At 35.8% G+C, this 17421-nt stretch overlaps 1 protein-coding gene across 1 annotated transcript in view; it reads left to right on the forward strand.

Annotated features, from left to right (window-relative positions):
• Nucleotides 1-14695: 14695 nt before the first annotated feature.
• RHAG (Rh-associated glycoprotein) overlaps nt 14696-17421 on the forward strand; it is a 30881-nt gene continuing 28155 nt past the window's right edge. The window contains exon 1 of the mRNA XM_012664667.1: nt 14696-14927. Coding sequence (XP_012520121.1) covers nt 14771-14927 — 157 coding nt within the window. The 5' untranslated portion in view covers nt 14696-14770. The remainder of the gene's footprint in view (nt 14928-17421) is intronic.

Consider the following 17421-nt stretch of genomic DNA (forward strand, 5'->3'; position numbering starts at 1 on the left):
GAATCACTATCATTCCTGACTCTGAATTTCTGTGCTTCCAATAAGCAATCATTTTCTTACACTTATTCATGTAAGTACTTAATGGTAAAAAATATGGCATACCATTAATACAGTGAAAAAATAATGTGTTTATGGTCACTAAGCAGCACAGTGCATCACCAGAGTACCTGTATCAGTCTCCTCCACCAAAGATGCTGTGTTTTGATTAAAGTTACTGTACACCGTTTTGCTTTTTTTTTTTAGGTGAGAAGAAACATCAGAAGCAGTTGGGTGATCAGCAAGTGGGTCCTCTAGGGATGAGGCGGCATCCTCCTGGAAGGTTTTTTAAACTGTTTCCTCCATAGTCATCTGCCTCATTAAAAACAGTTTTTGTTCTAAAAGCTTCTCTTCGATTTTATAAACTGACATGATTTCTTGTTCTGATATGAATGCATGCCGCTCTAGTCCTTTCATAATGCTATCACACATTTTCACCAGGTCGTCTATAGGTACTTTTTTTGCAGTGGTAACATCATCTTCATCATCACCATTATCATGAGCACCTTGATTCAGAACCATTTGGGCTATTTCACAGCTGAAGGGAGCTGGAAGGTTCTTTTTTCTCTTGTTGGCAGTGAATAAACTGTGTATTGTGTGCCTGTATTTTGACTGCAATCAGTCACATAAGGCCAGGGGTGAAATTTTCCCCTTATGGTATCATGTCAGTGCTCAAACAGTTTTGGATTTGAAGGCATTTTGGATTTTAGATTTTTGGATTAAGGATGTTCAACCTGTGTCAATAGTTTTTTCAAATATCATGATGATGTGCATTGGTGTAGGTCTTTTTGCCATCACTGAACAGCCATTGCAGGGGATTTCTTAAGCTTGAACTCAAATCCTTCAATTCTAGAAAACTTTAAAAATTATTTCATTGAAAATTTTCTATCGTCTGTTTTCTTTGATACTTCTTTTTCCAAATATTCAGATGTTGGATACTTTGACTGTTTCTCTTATTTTCTTTATTTTTTCTCCCATTTTATATTGCCTTTGTTTTCAATGTTGTTCTACTTGCAAAGAGCTTTCTTCGACTTTGTCTTCTAAACTTCCTGTTGAAATGTCTGCTATTATATTTTTATAGCTAAAATATTTTTGTTCACTCAATATTATTTTTTAATTTCCTAATTTTCCTTTATTATGTCTTCTATCATCTCTCAAAGGATAATAATGATATAAGTTCTAAATTTTTTTCTGTTCCTTGCATTGTCCCTATTTCCTCTGAGTCACTTTCCTTTTTGTTTTGATCTTAAATAGTGTTAGAAAACTTCATCGACTTCATGGTAACTCTTGCTGTTTATTCATATGTAAGAATCAGAAATAATTAGAAGATTGCTATCTGCTAAATTATATGGATATATTAATTTTTGATGTTCAGTGCATTCAGTGAGAAATCTTTAAAACTCCTGACTCAGATGTGCAAATCACATTTCAGAATTCTGGGAGCTGAGTAGAGGAAGATAAACTGATGTGCGTTTATTAATGTAATCTTTCAACCAATTCTCCTTTTTAAAATCCCACCCACATCTACAATTTCAGAAGTACTTGGTGTTAACATTTTCTGAGACCAAAAGTTCTTGTGTGCTTAATTTTTTACTGGTATGAATTTTATCAACCCTTAAAAGCCTGCATTCCAGCTGAATACCAAGGAAGCTTTCACTATACATAAAAATAAAATTCTGTATAATTTTTTATCATCCACCTATTATAAATTAAGAAGTAGGTCAATCCATTAGAAGGACCCTTAAAATTTACCATGTATAGTATATTCTAATTTGATAATTATTGTCCCGGACTTAGCTCCGCACTTAAAAACAGAAAACATAGGATTTAGATTTTGTTCATCAACCTCTCTGCCACCAACCAATTTCACCATGTTAATAGACATATATCTCTCAAAAGCCCTTTGTCGCAGTAATGGTGAAAAAGTGCGTGTACACATATGTGTTAGTATATGCTTGCATGTGCACGTGTGTGTTAGAGGTGAAAGAAAGGAGATGGAAAATTAGGTTACATCACAGTGATTTTTATTATATATAGTATTTTTCATAATTTTTCTCTGAATTTTATATTTAATGACTTCACAATAATTATGGTGTGATAAATTATCAATTTTCTATCAGTGTCATGACTCTATGTATAATAAAATAACCATAAACACTGAAAAAAAAGCCCTGATTGGTTGAACCTCAAGTCTTTCCAATATGATAAAGATAACTCTAAAGCAAGACTTGTTTTAGAATGAAGGGTAGGTAGAAATGGCTTTCTCTAGAAAGCAAGAGTATAATTCTTGGGATGGATAAGGGTAGTCAAGAGAAATAAGCAAGCATCACCTGAATAATGTAATCCTGGCTCCTCATAACTTAGGGCAATGACATAAGCTAGTTACCAGGCTAATGCAACATCTACTGGTTTGAATAAAGAGGTTATTTTCATCAGTATTCTTCAACCCTGGCTGCGCATTAGAATCACCTGAGTCCTTTTTGAAACTACTGATAATTGGCCTCATCCCACAACAATTAGATCAGAATCTCTGGGGATGGAAATTAGAGTAGTAATAACAATAATAATAGTGATAGCAATGATAATAATAATTATTGTTAACACTTATTAAGCATTTATTATGTAGAGGCACTATGGCAAATATATTTTACTAATTATTAATTTAACCCAAAAACAATGCTATAAGTAGGCATTGCTACTAATCCATTTTAAAGATGAGGAAACTGAGGCCAATAATTTTCCCAAACTAGATTTTTCTAATTCCAGATCCCATGATCTTAAATATTATGAAAATTTTCCTTCATCTACAAGATCAGCAACACTAGCATTGTAAAGACCTCAGAAGCTGGTATATTGCAAGTCAATCCTCGCAATACCGTGTAGGTAGAGCAAAGAAACATTTAAATTAAGAGTAACAGAAACAAGGAAGGATAATATTAATTCTTTTTTGTTAATTTTGATTGATAATAATTACACATATTTCTGGGGTACATGTGATATTTTGATATATGCATACAATGTGTAGTGATCCAATCAGGGTAATTGGGATATCCATTGCTTCAAACATTTATCATTTCTTTGTGTTGGAAACATTTTAAATATTTCTTCTAGCTATTTTAAATATACAATAAATTATGGTTAAATATAGTCACCCTACTGTGCTATCAAACACTAGAACTTGTTCCTTCTAGCTAACTGTATTTTTGTATCCATTAACTAACCTCTCTTTATACCTCCTTGCCCCCTATCCTTCTCAGACTCTGGTAACCACCATTCTAGTCTCTACCTCCATGAGATAAAAATTTTTAGTTCCACCTGTGAATGACAGCATGTGACATTTGTCTTTATGTGCCTGGCTTATTTCACTTAGCATAATGTCCTCCAGTTCCATTCATGTTGCTCCAAATGACAGAATTTCATTCTTTTTTATGGATTAATAATATTCTCTTGAATGTATGTGCCACATTTTCTTTATCCATGCATTTATTGATAGACACTTGGCTTATTCCATATTTTGGTTATTATGAATGATGCTGCGATAAACACAGGCATGCAGATATCTCTTCAATATACTTATTTCCTTTCTTTTGAATATATACCTGGCAGGGGGATGCTGGATAATATGATAGCTTTATTTTTAATTTTTTGAGGAACCTCTGTATCATTTTTCTTTTTCTTTTTCTTTTTATAGTAGGCTTTTATAAGGACGAGTTTTTTTTTATTTCAATAGATTTAGGGGTATAAGTGGTTTTTGGTTATGTGGATGGACTATATAGTGTTCCTAAGAAGAGGAATTGTTTCTATAATCAATGTCATCAGAAAACTCTTTGTGAGTGGTATTTAAGAGTCTAGAGAACCTAGATCTTAGACAACCTTGAATCAAAGAAGATTCTATGGGTAATATATGAATAGACCCAAAACATGGAGAAAAAATTATGCCCCTTTCCTGAACATTATGAGACCATGACTTCTTTTTTTGTTTGTTTTTGTGTTTTATTTTATCAGACAAGGCATCTTGGTAAGAAGTGAGAACTTTTTACCTCTGATCTGTCCCAAGGGCTTTTATCCTGAAGTTCATGGGAAAGTTAATTTGTAAGATTTATGAATCCTTTGATAGCATATGCAAAATATTGCAGATATAAATGTTTGACATTTTCTCATGAAAAGCTACATAGTTTTCATTAGATTCTCAAAGGAATCTATGACTTTAAAAAAGGTTAAAAGTTTCTGGCCTAGCCTAGTTTGACAAATCATCCCATCTGTGCCTGGCCCAGTGTGAGCACAGTGGTTTCTTAGCACTGAGAAATGCAGAAATGTTTTAGCATCCCTTGGAATGCTACGCTGATTATCTATTTCATGGTGAGCAATGTAAATACAAGGCACACAATCTTCTTCTCAAAGGCTTTAAACTGAGTTGGGACATTAAATATATATATTATATATAATATACATAAAATAAGCAACAATACCAAGTGTCGATGATTGAATACTAAAATTGAAGGACTAAACATGGGGCAGGGGTGGCTGTAATAGATCATGAAGGGAATAGAGAAGAGAGTCCTCCCTGGGTGTCTGTGGGGGATTAGTTGCATGACTCCCCCTCAAATACCAAAATTTTCAAATGCCCAAGTACCTTATACAAGATAACATAGCATTTACGAATAACCTATGCACATCCTCCCATATACTTTAAATTATCTCTAGATTACTTATAATACCTAATAAAATACCTGCACTTCATTTAATTCACATGGATTCGACATGGTGCTCGGTCCATGGCAAATTCAAGTTTTGTTTTTTGGAACTTTGTAGAAATCTTTTTCCGCATATTTTTGATCCAAGCTTGTTTGACCCCACAGACGTAGAGCCCATGAATAAAGAAGGCAGACTATAATTGGGAAAGCCATTGCAGGAGATGGAAATTGAGATGGGCAAAGATAAATGGATGGGATTTGGTTTTTATCAAGGACAGTGATGGCCCTTTTAGACAGAAGTAAAGATTTACATCCAAAACAAAAGACTCTGGAAAAAAGAAGTGATTCCAGCCTAGCTTGATTGTGGAAATCATACTTAAGAAGGTAATATCACGGCCGGGCGCGGTGGCTCACGCCTGTAATCCTAGCACTCTGGGAGGCCGAGGCGGGCGGATTGTTTGAACTCAGGAGTTCGAAACCAGCCTGAGCAAGAGCGAGACCCCGTCTCTACTAAAAATAGAAAGAAATTAATCGGACAACTAAAAATATATATATAGAAAAAAAATTAGCTGGGCATGGTCGCGCATGCCTGTAATCCCAGCTACTCGGGAGGCTGAGGCAGAAGGATCACTTGAGCCCAGGAGTTTGAGGTTGCTGTGAGCTAGGCTGACACCACGGCACTCACTCTAGCCCGGGGAAAACAGTGAGACTCTGTCTCAAAAAAAAAAAAAAAGAAGGTAATATCGCATGTAATGATTTGATTAGGCAGAGAAGATCCAGATTTTGGAGAGCTTGTTATAATACTTACTAATTTGGACTAAAGTGTAAGCAGCCTAAGTTTTGAACACAGGACTTGTATTTAAAAAACAGCATTTAAGAGAATAGAATGTGGTTGGAATGTGAAGAATAAAAAATTACTTTCATTCCTGAGAGATGGGAAGACTGGAGTAAGTTAGGAGGCTGGCATTTGTCAAAAGTCTTCATTATTTCTCCAGCATATAAAGTGTCATGCAAAACATTTCTGTGTTTCACTAAGGTATAGAGTTCTCAAGCTGCTCTGTCATCTCAGAGTACAGCAGGTACATGTAAAATGGCAAACAGTCCACCAGATGAAAGCAAAATTGATGGTAAGTCATAGAAGTCTCCAATATGCGATCACTAACAATGCCTTGAAAAAAGCCCCTCCTGAAAGAGGGTCTATAGCTTTTCATTATTTCTACACACATCCAGAAGTCAAACAATACAAAAAAAAAAAAAAAAGCCTCATTCCATCACTTTGTATCATTGAGAATAGTGGAAAGACACTGTTGTTTCTCTGCAAATTTTATATGGTGTTATCCAAAAGTCACCTTGTCTTTCCTCTCAAGTCCCATACTTTGAAAGGAATCAGCTTTTGGAAGATTAAATCATCATCTATTCAAAAAGCGAAAAACAATAGTGAAAATAAGGCTTCAAATGCCTTGGTTTTTTTTTTTTTCTTCTTCAGGTTCAAATTCTTGAATAACTTCACTCATTCTTCCTACCTACTCCACTTGCTTTAAGGACTAGACGGTTGGTCTTGCATCTTCCCCAGAATTATTCTCTACCTCCACTCTTGATCACATTTGGACTTTAAGCCATGAATAAGCTACTCCAGCCCCTTCTACACTCAAGATCTTCCTTTTCGAAAAATACTCCTTCTTCTCCTACAAATATGCTAAAATTTTCTAATACTCCATCATTCTCCTCACTTTTGCTGCCATATAAAACAGTGTGTACTTATTGTCTCCTCCTTCTTACAGCCCATTTGCATCTCCTTTCTACTTTCTCACACCATCATCATCATAATATCAATGTTTCAAATTTTTTGATAATAGAATCACATGGAAGTTCCCTTCTTGTAGGATGATGGCATGTAAATTCTACAGGAATGAAAAATGGAAAAGAAGCAGAGATTTCTCATACAATCTATGTCAAACTTTGGGTATTTGTATACAACCTTTCCATAGTTGAACATTTTCTAAGTTATTTACGCTTTCCCCAAAGACTGAATCTCTTTCATGGAAAATGCATGCATACACCTCAACATGTCCGGGATTTTAAATAAAAAGTTCTCAATTCTCAAACAAAAAGTTATTTCAACCATCCTGTATTCATTTTTTTTTAACTACGAATTGCTTTGAGAAGGAGAAATTCCATCCCATTATAATCTCAGACAGAACACAATTTACTAAGGATCCTGATTTGGTCCTTCGGAATTATTTTTATAATTGGAAAGTGTTATTTTCCCATTAGTGTACAATGTGGAAATGCAACACTAAAGACGGCAACATATGGCAAGGTCAAAGAATGACTCAGCAATGAAAGCACAAGGACATCATTACCACTACTATTACTACTTAGGAACTAAATTATTCAACTGGATGTCTTCTTTCTACTCAGGTAAAACATGTGGTAAAAATACGTTTCAATCACCTCCTGCTGTCTCCTGGGAATCTGTTATCCTTAACTGGATTAGTCAGAAACTTAATTTCCTTTATAGTATTGAAGCCATTTCACCAGATGCCCAAATCCATTCTTACACCCAGGTATAAAAATGGGAGTTTAATATTTCATTAATCATTGATGATTTTTCCATCCTTGAAAATTATATCATCTTTGCCTTCCCTTCCACCAGCATACACACACACATACACACACACTCACAAATTCACACACTACAGACTGTCACTCCATTTGATAAATTTCCTTTTTTTTTTTTTTTTTTACATTTAAGAAATCTTTGTGATGCCTAACAACAGACGTCTATAATCAGCATCACTTCTCTCTGATCTGAATGAAGTTCACCACTTTTGAGGACAAAATAGTTGTAGATACTGGCAGTGTCTATAGTAGTTCTAGACACTGGTACAGAGATTAGAAGTGTCTTGTCCATGTAAGCTCTTGCAAACCTTCTCTATGCTATTGGCAATCTCTGTGTCTACACTCCCACAGTGTCCATATATCTAGATGGTTTGTTAAGCATGTACTTTTTGAGCCTCTACGGTATGTGTCAGCACTGTGTACTTTCAATTATATTGACTTTAATAATTGGAAAGGGGAAGAAGAGAAGATATTTCTACTGACAGTTAAAAGTGCCCCTAAGTTGTTCCTACTTCAGGAGAAAATGATGTAATGTGTCTCTTATAGGCAACTACACAAAAGGATAGAATTGCATTAATATTGCCAAGCAATTAACATGACCATTTTCTTACCTCATAGGAAGGCCTGCGTGTGAATACCAAGGGATAAAGTAGCAAATAACAGCAAGAACATATTAATATAATGTCAGTTTTTAGCAGTTTGCTCCATTTAATTTTTTGGTGCTTGTCATCTTTAATTGTCCAGCAGAAATGAGATAGTAAATATAAGTGTGGTCTATTGCCTCTATCACCTCACAAATAAAAAACATAAAAAAAAACAAAGCTTTAAATAAGTCCAAACTGAGAGAAAAGCAAAAAGGAAAGAACAGCCTGAAGGGAGAAAGTGATGAGAAAGCAAAATAACCATTAGTCTTTCTGGAATCAGAGAGGATACTCAGAAGACTATGGAGAAAGCAGAAAGGATATTTGCAATGCTTTAGTAGGTCCGGGATAGAAGAGGGCTTTAAGATGATATAGCCAATGTGTGTAACTTAAAGCATTTATCTTCAGTTATGAGATTGAATGTGGTATTGCTCACTGTGCAAGTGATAAATACTTTTATGTCTGTCATTACTGCCCATCATATGTATGATTTATTTTTTTATACCAATCCTTCATAACTCTTTGCTTCAAAAACAACATTTGATCCTTCCTCACTGGCATTTTTTGCTGTGAGAGGTGATGAAATGTTATTTCATAATGAAAAGCAAAATTTTAAAATAGGAGAAGAGGAGAGATTTCAAGATGCCTGACTGGAGACATTGGCTGCCAGATCGTCTCAGAAAGAAGAAAAAGTTTTACATGGAAAAAAAAAACAACCGCATAGATTGAGTGTAATTCTGAGGGAAAAGTGCCAGAATCTACCAGACAGTCCACGGGAAGAAGTTGCAGAGCAGAACAAGAAGGAGCAAGATATGGGCAGAGATCAACCCCTTGAGAAGCTCGCAGCACGGGGGTGATGGGTGGGGGTCTTTGTTTCTCCTTCCCTCACACCGCTGGACGTCAGCAGGCTCCCAAACTGCTGGAGAGCCTTTCTACCCTCACAGGCCCAAAACTGCTGCCACAAGTGAACTGGGAGCTTCTTGAGGACAAAGCACCAGGCTGCCAGCCCCCTTGGGGTTGCTTCCCATCCCTACAGACCCAAGCCAAGACAGTGGGTGCCATGTTGTTTCTCCACCCACTGTAGTTGGGATAGGAAGCCAGGCAGTTTAGATACAAGGTCTGAGATCCCAAGCATTGATCTATACTGTATCCAAAATACTCCAAAACATCTCCCTTTCCTGCTTGTTATAATGCCTGACGTTTCACATTGCAGTTTTTATTCTTTGGATTGTAATCCTCTAATAAAAACCATTAGTGATCCTCTCTTACAATATCAATACACGTGAAATATTTTTATCCTCTTTAAAAGTAAAAAGACAAAACTGATATTCCAAGACACATGGTGAAGTTTTTAATGAAAAGTACTATATTATAATGTTATTGATATTTAAAAATAAGATATATGTACATGAGAATGTATTTGTTTATAAATATACAGAGGGAGACCAGAAAGATGAGTATCAGACTATTGCTATAGCATAAAAGTGAATGGGTGGACATTCATATTTACTTTATGTAGTTCTGTGTGGTGTGAATCATTTTAAAAGAAAACTATTTATAGCCTTTATCATTTAAAACTTATAAATATATGTAAATATACATGCATATATATGTAACTTTTTATATGTCTATAAAGAGACGTACTTTTTCTAGGATATGACTAATATGTGAATGACTTAGTAGGAGAGCACCAAAATCAGTTTAGCCAAAGAAAAAGAATGGCATATCATTTGCTGCAACTTGGATGGAACTGGAGACCATTATCATAAGTGAAACATCTCAGGAATGGAAAACCAAACACCATATGTTCTCACTAATAAATGAGAGATAATAGATGGGTACACATGGGCACAAAGTGATATAGGGGACATGAGAAACCAAGAAGAGGGGAGGGCAGGAGAGCGGGTGTGGGATAAAACCTTACCTGTTGGGTACAATGAGCACTATTCTGGTGACTGACACACCAAAAGCCCTGACTTAAGCATTTTACAAGATATCCATGTAACGAAATCATTTGTACCCCTTAATTCATATTTGAAATTTAGAAAAGAAAAACAAAAAAAAAGAATGGCATAGTTTCAGAGTCAGACAGACTTTCATTTTAATTTGAGTACTGGAATTTTCTAAATAGCATTAGACGTTAGCAGTCATTTCACTTCTTGGTTTTCCCATTTATTTAATGACAATAAGGCCAAAAAACTCTACCTTACAGCAACGTTTTAAGAATTATAGTTAGCATATGTAAAGAGGCTGGCAGGTCCCAGATACCAATTGGTGTTAAAAACGCCACCAAATTCTTACTCTGAAGATGTGCTAGTGCCTAAGGCTCAGCCAGCTGAGGCATATTGATAAAATGCAGTGGGGAGTGAGACCAAGCTCTGGAAGGGAAAAAAAAAAATAAAGACCTGTCATGTTTTCTGGAAGGTCCTGCAGTTCCAGCCTTATCTTTGAAAAGCAGCTTGCTCAGGGCCATGCAGGCTTCTGTGACTCCCCTTTCACTTAAGCTGTGTACTCCTGTGGGCCCAACTGCCAGACATTAATCAGGCGGGATCTCTCTGGAACCCAGATGCAAATTTCTGTCCCCCACCCTCCTCCTCCACCACCTCCTCCTTCTCTAATTCCTCCTTCTCTTTTGTTCATTATTTTCGTTTTGTATAGTGGCTACCACAGTCATTTTATTAGTAATAAATTTAGGGATACATGTTTAGGACATAATCTTTCTTGGTAAGGCTACAGACAGAGAATAGTTTTAAATTAAAACTCTTCTTACTGGGCACAGTAGCTCATGCCTGTAATCCCAGCAACTTGGGAGGCTGAGGCAGGAAGATCACAAGGTCAGGAGTTCCATGCCAGCCTGGACAGCATAGTGAGACCCCATCTCTAAGGCAACATAATGACACCCTGTCTTTAAAAAGAATTAAAATATTAGCTGGGCATGGTGTCACATGTCTGTAGTCCTAACTACTTGGGAGGCAGAAGAGAGAGGATCACTTGAGCCCAGGAGTTCAAGGCTGCAGTGAGCTATGATTGTACTATGGCACTCCAGCCTGGGCAACAGAGCAAGACTCCATCAAAACAAACAAACAAACCTCTCCTCTGCCTTAACCAAGTAATGGAGGCTAATGTCACCAGGAGTAATGTATATCCATATTGTGTACCCTCTGAAATGATGTGATGAGAAGGGCACTTCACCTCTGTAGTATTTAATCCAAAAATCCATAACCCCAGTCTAGTTAAGAGAAGATATCAGGCAAACCCCAGTTGAAAGGCATTCTACAAAATAACCAGTTAGTATTCTACAAAAGAGTTAAGGTTATAAAAGACAAGAAAAGACTTAGGAACTGTCATAGATTATAGGAGACTAAGAAATCATGACCACTAAATGCACTATAGGATACAGGATTGGACTCCGGAACAGAAAAAAGATTCTAGTGAAAAGTTTGGAGTTTAGTTAATAGTATTAAACCAGTGTTAATCTCCTGGTTTTTACCATTATACTATGGTTATGTTAGATGTTAGATATGTTAGATAACAACGGAGGAAATAAAATAAAAGACAACAAGAAACTCTTATCTTTGCAACTCTCCTGGAAATCTAATATTATGTAAAATAAAAAATTTAAACATTTTTTCTGATTTCTAATGTCAATGGGCTATAATCATTTTGATGACTTTATTATTTAAATAGTATGCCTTCATTTTTATAATTCATTGTACTTATACAGAGGTTTCAATTTTTTCCAAAAAACTGCCCTATATATTTGCTACCTTGCTAGCTCTTTAATAACTTATATTTTTCATCTCTTTGTGATTTATAAAGCAGCTTCATATATATTCTCTCACCTAATCATTACAACGGCTTCAGATGGACCAAGCAAGAATCCTCACTGCCGCAGCAAAGATGAGAAAAATAGTGACAAAAGCAGTTAAAGAGATCCACTTTATGGTATATGAATTAGTGACAGAGTCAGTGCAATTCAACAATACTTTCTTTAAAAAAATGGATAAAGAATCTGAATAGATATTTCTTCAAGGAAGATAAACAAATGGACAAAAGTGCACAAAAGGTGCTTGACATCATTAATCATCGTGGAACTGTAAATCAAAATCGCAATGACATATTGCTTCACATCCACAAAGATGGCTAGAATAAAAAATCAGATAACAACAGCCATTGGTGAGGAGGTAAAGATATCAGAACCTTCATACACCGCTGGTGAGAATACAAAGTGGCAAAGTCACTTTGGAAAACAGCCTGGCTGTTCCTCAATGTTTAATCATCAAGTTTCCATATGACTCAGCAATTCTACTTCTCAATATACACTCAAGAAAAATGAAAATATATATCTATGGCAAAAACTTATACAAGAATGTCCACAGCAGCATTATTTATAGTATTTTTAGTAGCCCCAAATTGAAATCAATTCAAATGTCTATCAACAGAAGAATGAACAAACAAATGTGGAGTATTCATACAGTAGAATATTATTTGACCATGAAGAGGAATGAAGTATTGATACATGTTAAAACACGGATGAATCTTGAAAATGTTATGCTAAGTGAAAGAAGCCTGTCACAAAGAACCTTATGCTATATGATTTCACTCACACAATAGTCCACAATAGGGAAATCAATAAAGACAGGGAGTAGATTAATGGTTTCGTAGGATTGGAAGAGGGTTATGAGGACAGGGGATGATTGCTAAGGGATGTGGATTTCTTTTTGAGATGATTAAAGTGTTCTAAAATTGTGGTGATGGCTGCACATATCTGTGGATATACTTAAAAAATTGAATCGTACAATTTAAATGGATGAATTGTACGGTGTGTGAATAATATCTCAACAAAGTTGTTTTTTAAAAATTAAAATTAAAAAATTGTTTCCTACCATGGATCAAGCCAGAAATTTTTTAAAAATGAATAGAACATCTGTCTTCTCTCACGATGCTCAAATCTAGCAGAGGAAGTAAAGGGTAATAACAAATAATTATGTTAAAACTGTTATCTAGCCATCCTAATTTTTAAACTAAAAATTGTTTTACTATATAATATGAATCATCCGGCTGAGTAGTTCAGGCCATTATCCCCAGAGATCATTTAGTCCTAATTTATCATGTTCTATTGTGGAAAAGCGTCTCAAAAAAAAAAAAAAAAAAAAAAAAAAAAACGCGAAACAAAACTTGCTGCTTTTCAAAAAAAATAAAGGCCGGGCTCAGTGGCTCACACCTGTAATAATCCTAGCACTCTGGGAGGCTGAGGCAGGAGGATTGCTTGAGCTCAGGAGTTTGAGACCAGCCTGAGCAAGGGAGAGACCCCATCTCTACTATAAATAGAACGAAATTAGACAAACAACTAAAAATAGAAAAAATTAGCCGGGCATGGTGGTGAGTGCCTGTAGTCCCAGCTACCCGGGAGGCTGAGGCAGGAGGATCACTTGAGCCCAGGAATTTGAGGTTGCTGTGAGCTAGGCTGACGCCACCGCACTCTAGCCCGGGCAACAGAGTGAGATTCTGTCTCAAAAAAAATAAAATAAAATAAAATAAACTTGGTGCTTCAAAAAATAAAGGAAGAAACATGTGTTGGGAATTAGACGGTGGCCTAGCAGTCATTTGACTCTCTCCTCCATATTCTACAAAGAATTTTTGGAAAAGGGGCTTAGTGAAAGGGATTTTGTTGAACTGCTGGCTCAGAGTTCTCAGCAACAGGTTTACTCTGCTACAAGAACAGTTCCAGGATGGAGGCAAGAACTCCTCCATCCACACGGTCATTTTGAATTGCTTCGTATCTTATTTACACTTAACTGCCTCTCAGGATGGTGGAATAGCTATGTCCCTGTTTAAGTTCACTGTCTCCTTTTTTTAAGACTAAAACATATATCCCAATGCATTTGTGTACTTGTATTTTACATTTGTGTAAATTAGAGTAAAGAGGCGAGATAAACATCCTAAATAAGCAACTGCCTCTTAAAGTGCTGTATATTCCCATTGCCTATGGGATAGTATTCAACGTCTAGCATCCTTGGTACTGAACGTGAGGGTATTTACAACCCAGCCCAACTGCATTACAGCTTTATCTTCACCACTCCCTCCTCCCCTTCACATGTCTTGTGTATTACAGCTTTACTTAACTAATTGCTATTCCTCAAAACATGCCATGTTCTTCCAAGCTTCATGCTGTTCCCTCTGTTTTATTGGCGAAAGCCTATTTATTTTTTAGTTCCCTTGTCTATATAATTTCACATGCTAGTGTTCTTGGCCCAAGGCAAAATGTATTGCTGCCTTATTTATGTTCTCTAGCACTTTTATAACCACTATTACTTGTTTTTATACAATCATTTGCTTATCTTTCTGTTTTTCCAATTAGACTTTTAATTTCCTCAAAAAAGCTAATAGGCACATTTTATATTTTGTTTAGATTTATGTTTCCTATGGAGCCTTGTACAGTGTCTGGCATACAATAAGAGCTCAAGCAGTGTTTACTGAATTAAATTAGATAGTATTCTAGACACCTGTGCAATAGATCATTTTCATGATCGAGCTTCTCCCAATCTCATGGTATATTCTTCACATTGACATTTAGAACAACAATTAGATTACAGAGCATAATTTTCCCCAGAGGGTGTGGTGTTATAATCAGTCTTGTTCATTTTTTTTTTCTTGTGATGTCTTTGGGGTGTCTTGAACGTGCAGCCTAATTGAACACACAGAGCAGTCCTCTGTTCTTATCAACACCTCACAGCCTGTGAAGCTCTCAGTGTGTGTCTGTCCTTCATCACAGACATGAGGTTCAAATTCCCTCTCGTGGCCTTAGGCCTGGAGGTTGGCATGATTGTTTTATTTGGATTATTTGTTCAGTATGAAACGGAGCAAAATACTCTCCAGCAGCTCAACATCACCAAGCCAACAGACACGGGCAGATTCCTTGAGTTATATCCTCGTGAGTAGGCAATTTACTACTTTTATACATTTTTTGGTTCTTCAGGTACTCAGAATGTAAAATCTTTGAACACTGTAAACTCTTGAGCTCCTTGTAGAATTATATGATACTCATGAGTACTAAGGGTATTATAGTAATATGTTTCTGCTGTGGCATCTGGTCATCTTCTCTGCAATTAAGGTGTTTGGATAGAATCTGCATCTGTTAAAATATCAGAACAGAAAGCTGAAAATTAAAATAATCGGTCAGTTTTTTGTGTTGCCTATTTGTTGCTAAATGATCGTTCCCCTTGAATCGGTCACTAGTTCTGCAAGAATAAAAGTATCACAATTCCTTCACCCACCCCACCTGCAAAAAGAGCCAAAGGTAACCTTGTAAGAGAGAGAGAGTAGAGACTAAAAATGGAGTTATGAGAAGGGGAGCCTGGATTTGCATATCTTAGGGGTCCCTGAGGTATAAGAAGGGGTATCTAGGATGATGTAGTAATGGAGTTTGAATCAAAAAAGATGTACTCGAGGTTTTACAATATTATGAATGGGAGTTACTTTGTTCCTTTGAGATGAAAAGTGTGGGCACCTAAAATTTTTTAAAGGCAGAATCCTTCCCTGGGAATGATGACTGAGGGAAAGTAGAAATTTAGTTTCAAGTTTGGAAGGGCAGGCTATAAAACAGTTAATAAATATGAGAATAATAACTACCATTTACTGTGTGCTTATTGTGAGCCAGATGTATCCACTACCTCATTAGCCAGGAAGGGAGATGGAGGTATATCACTGTTAAATAGATTGTTTATTTTTTTTAATGAGGCACAAATAATTTTAAAAATGTAAAAATTATTTAAAATAGTAGCAATGTTTATTGCAGCTTAGGGCATATTCTAAGCTTTTTAGAAACAATTTGACACTTGTTTTTTTATTCCTACATTTTTTGAAGGAGTTACGATAATGAAGGTGTTTCCACGTAGAAATGATGGCCCAGAGCTACTAAATGACTTAGCAAAAACACAAAATTGAAAGTTAAGGGCAGAGTTAGAATCATAAGTTGGAGACTCAGATTCCAAGTCTAGTTATCTTTATGTTGTTTTGATGTCCAAGAGAGTTTTTGATTAAATAAATTTTATAATTTTCAAGTTAAAGAACAATAAAACTAAACAGAATTCTGTGCAAGTCTGTATGCTTTTGTACCTTTCACTTATTCATCCGTTTATTCATTTAATAAATATTTTTATTGAGTACTTAGTATGCGTTACAGAAATTTGTTCAAAGGTAAACCAAATATAATGACTTTATTCTAAGACTCCACTGTCTGGTACACTTGGAAACAAAGATGTGAAATAATAGTAAAAGAAACAAAATGCTATAAATATGATCTAAGATTAATGTTGCTCAAATAAAATTATCTGAAGACTTTAGGAGCTTAATAATTTGCATTATTTTAAGCTGAACTTTCTCAGTTCCAGTGTCGAAGCTCCTAGGTAAAACTTCAATTCAGAATTTGAGATTAAAAACTGAGTTGGAGGGATGTTACTGAACATGTTCATTTTTCAATAGCCTTGCAATAAATGAATAATTTCTAGAGATCTAGAGCTGATGATAGTTAACAACAGTGTGTTGTATAGTTGTGATTTGCTAAGAGGATAGACTTGAATCTCACTAGACACAAACACACACACACAGTAGTAACTATGTAGAGGTAATGGATGTGTTAGCATAATTGTGTGATCATTTCACAATGTATGTGTATATCAAAATGTCAAATTGTACACCTAAAATACACATAATTTTATATGTCAGTGATATCTCAATAAAGCTGTTTAAAAATATAGCCTAGTAATCACATCACTCCGAGATGCCACTTAGAGGAAACATAGAAATTCATTCATCTTATGATTCACTAAGAAAATATTTATTAAGCTCCCAATTCTTGTCAAGCAATCTTCAATGTGTAGGCCCTACGCAGTGAAGAAAAACAGACAAAATGGGCAAAGCTCATGTCTTTGTGAAGTTTACCTTCCAGTGGGGGAAGATATACATAAACAAAGAGATGTGTATGTGAGTGTGTATGTATGTGTATGTGGATACACACGAACACACACATTTAGATGATAATAAAATGCCACGGCCATAAATGAAGCAGGATTAGGGAAATAAATGCATCTGAACAAGGGGGAATGTCCCTTCACCCCTTATCAACCAGGGTTATGTGAGAGAATTAACTCCCAATAACCCAAGGCATCCATTGCACGCAATTAATTACCTTTTCCCCCGTGCATCTAGAACACCACAAAGTGAAATTTTACATGGAAGGCAGCTTTCATTCATTCAAAATACTGTCTGTAACCCAGTCTATACACAATTAAAAGCTCTCTTATGTAAGGGTGGCTCTCAAGACCTAAAATTCTGGCTAGTTTTAATCTTCTAGTTCAGCCATATTATTCCTGGTTGAAATAGTTTGTAGAATAGCCTGAGAAACTACGTGATTGTGTTTATATATA

The sequence above is a fragment of the Propithecus coquereli genome, unplaced genomic scaffold (genome assembly GCF_000956105.1).
Source record: "Propithecus coquereli isolate 6110/MARCELLA unplaced genomic scaffold, Pcoq_1.0 Scaffold90, whole genome shotgun sequence".
NCBI classification, from domain to species: domain Eukaryota; kingdom Metazoa; phylum Chordata; class Mammalia; order Primates; family Indriidae; genus Propithecus; species Propithecus coquereli.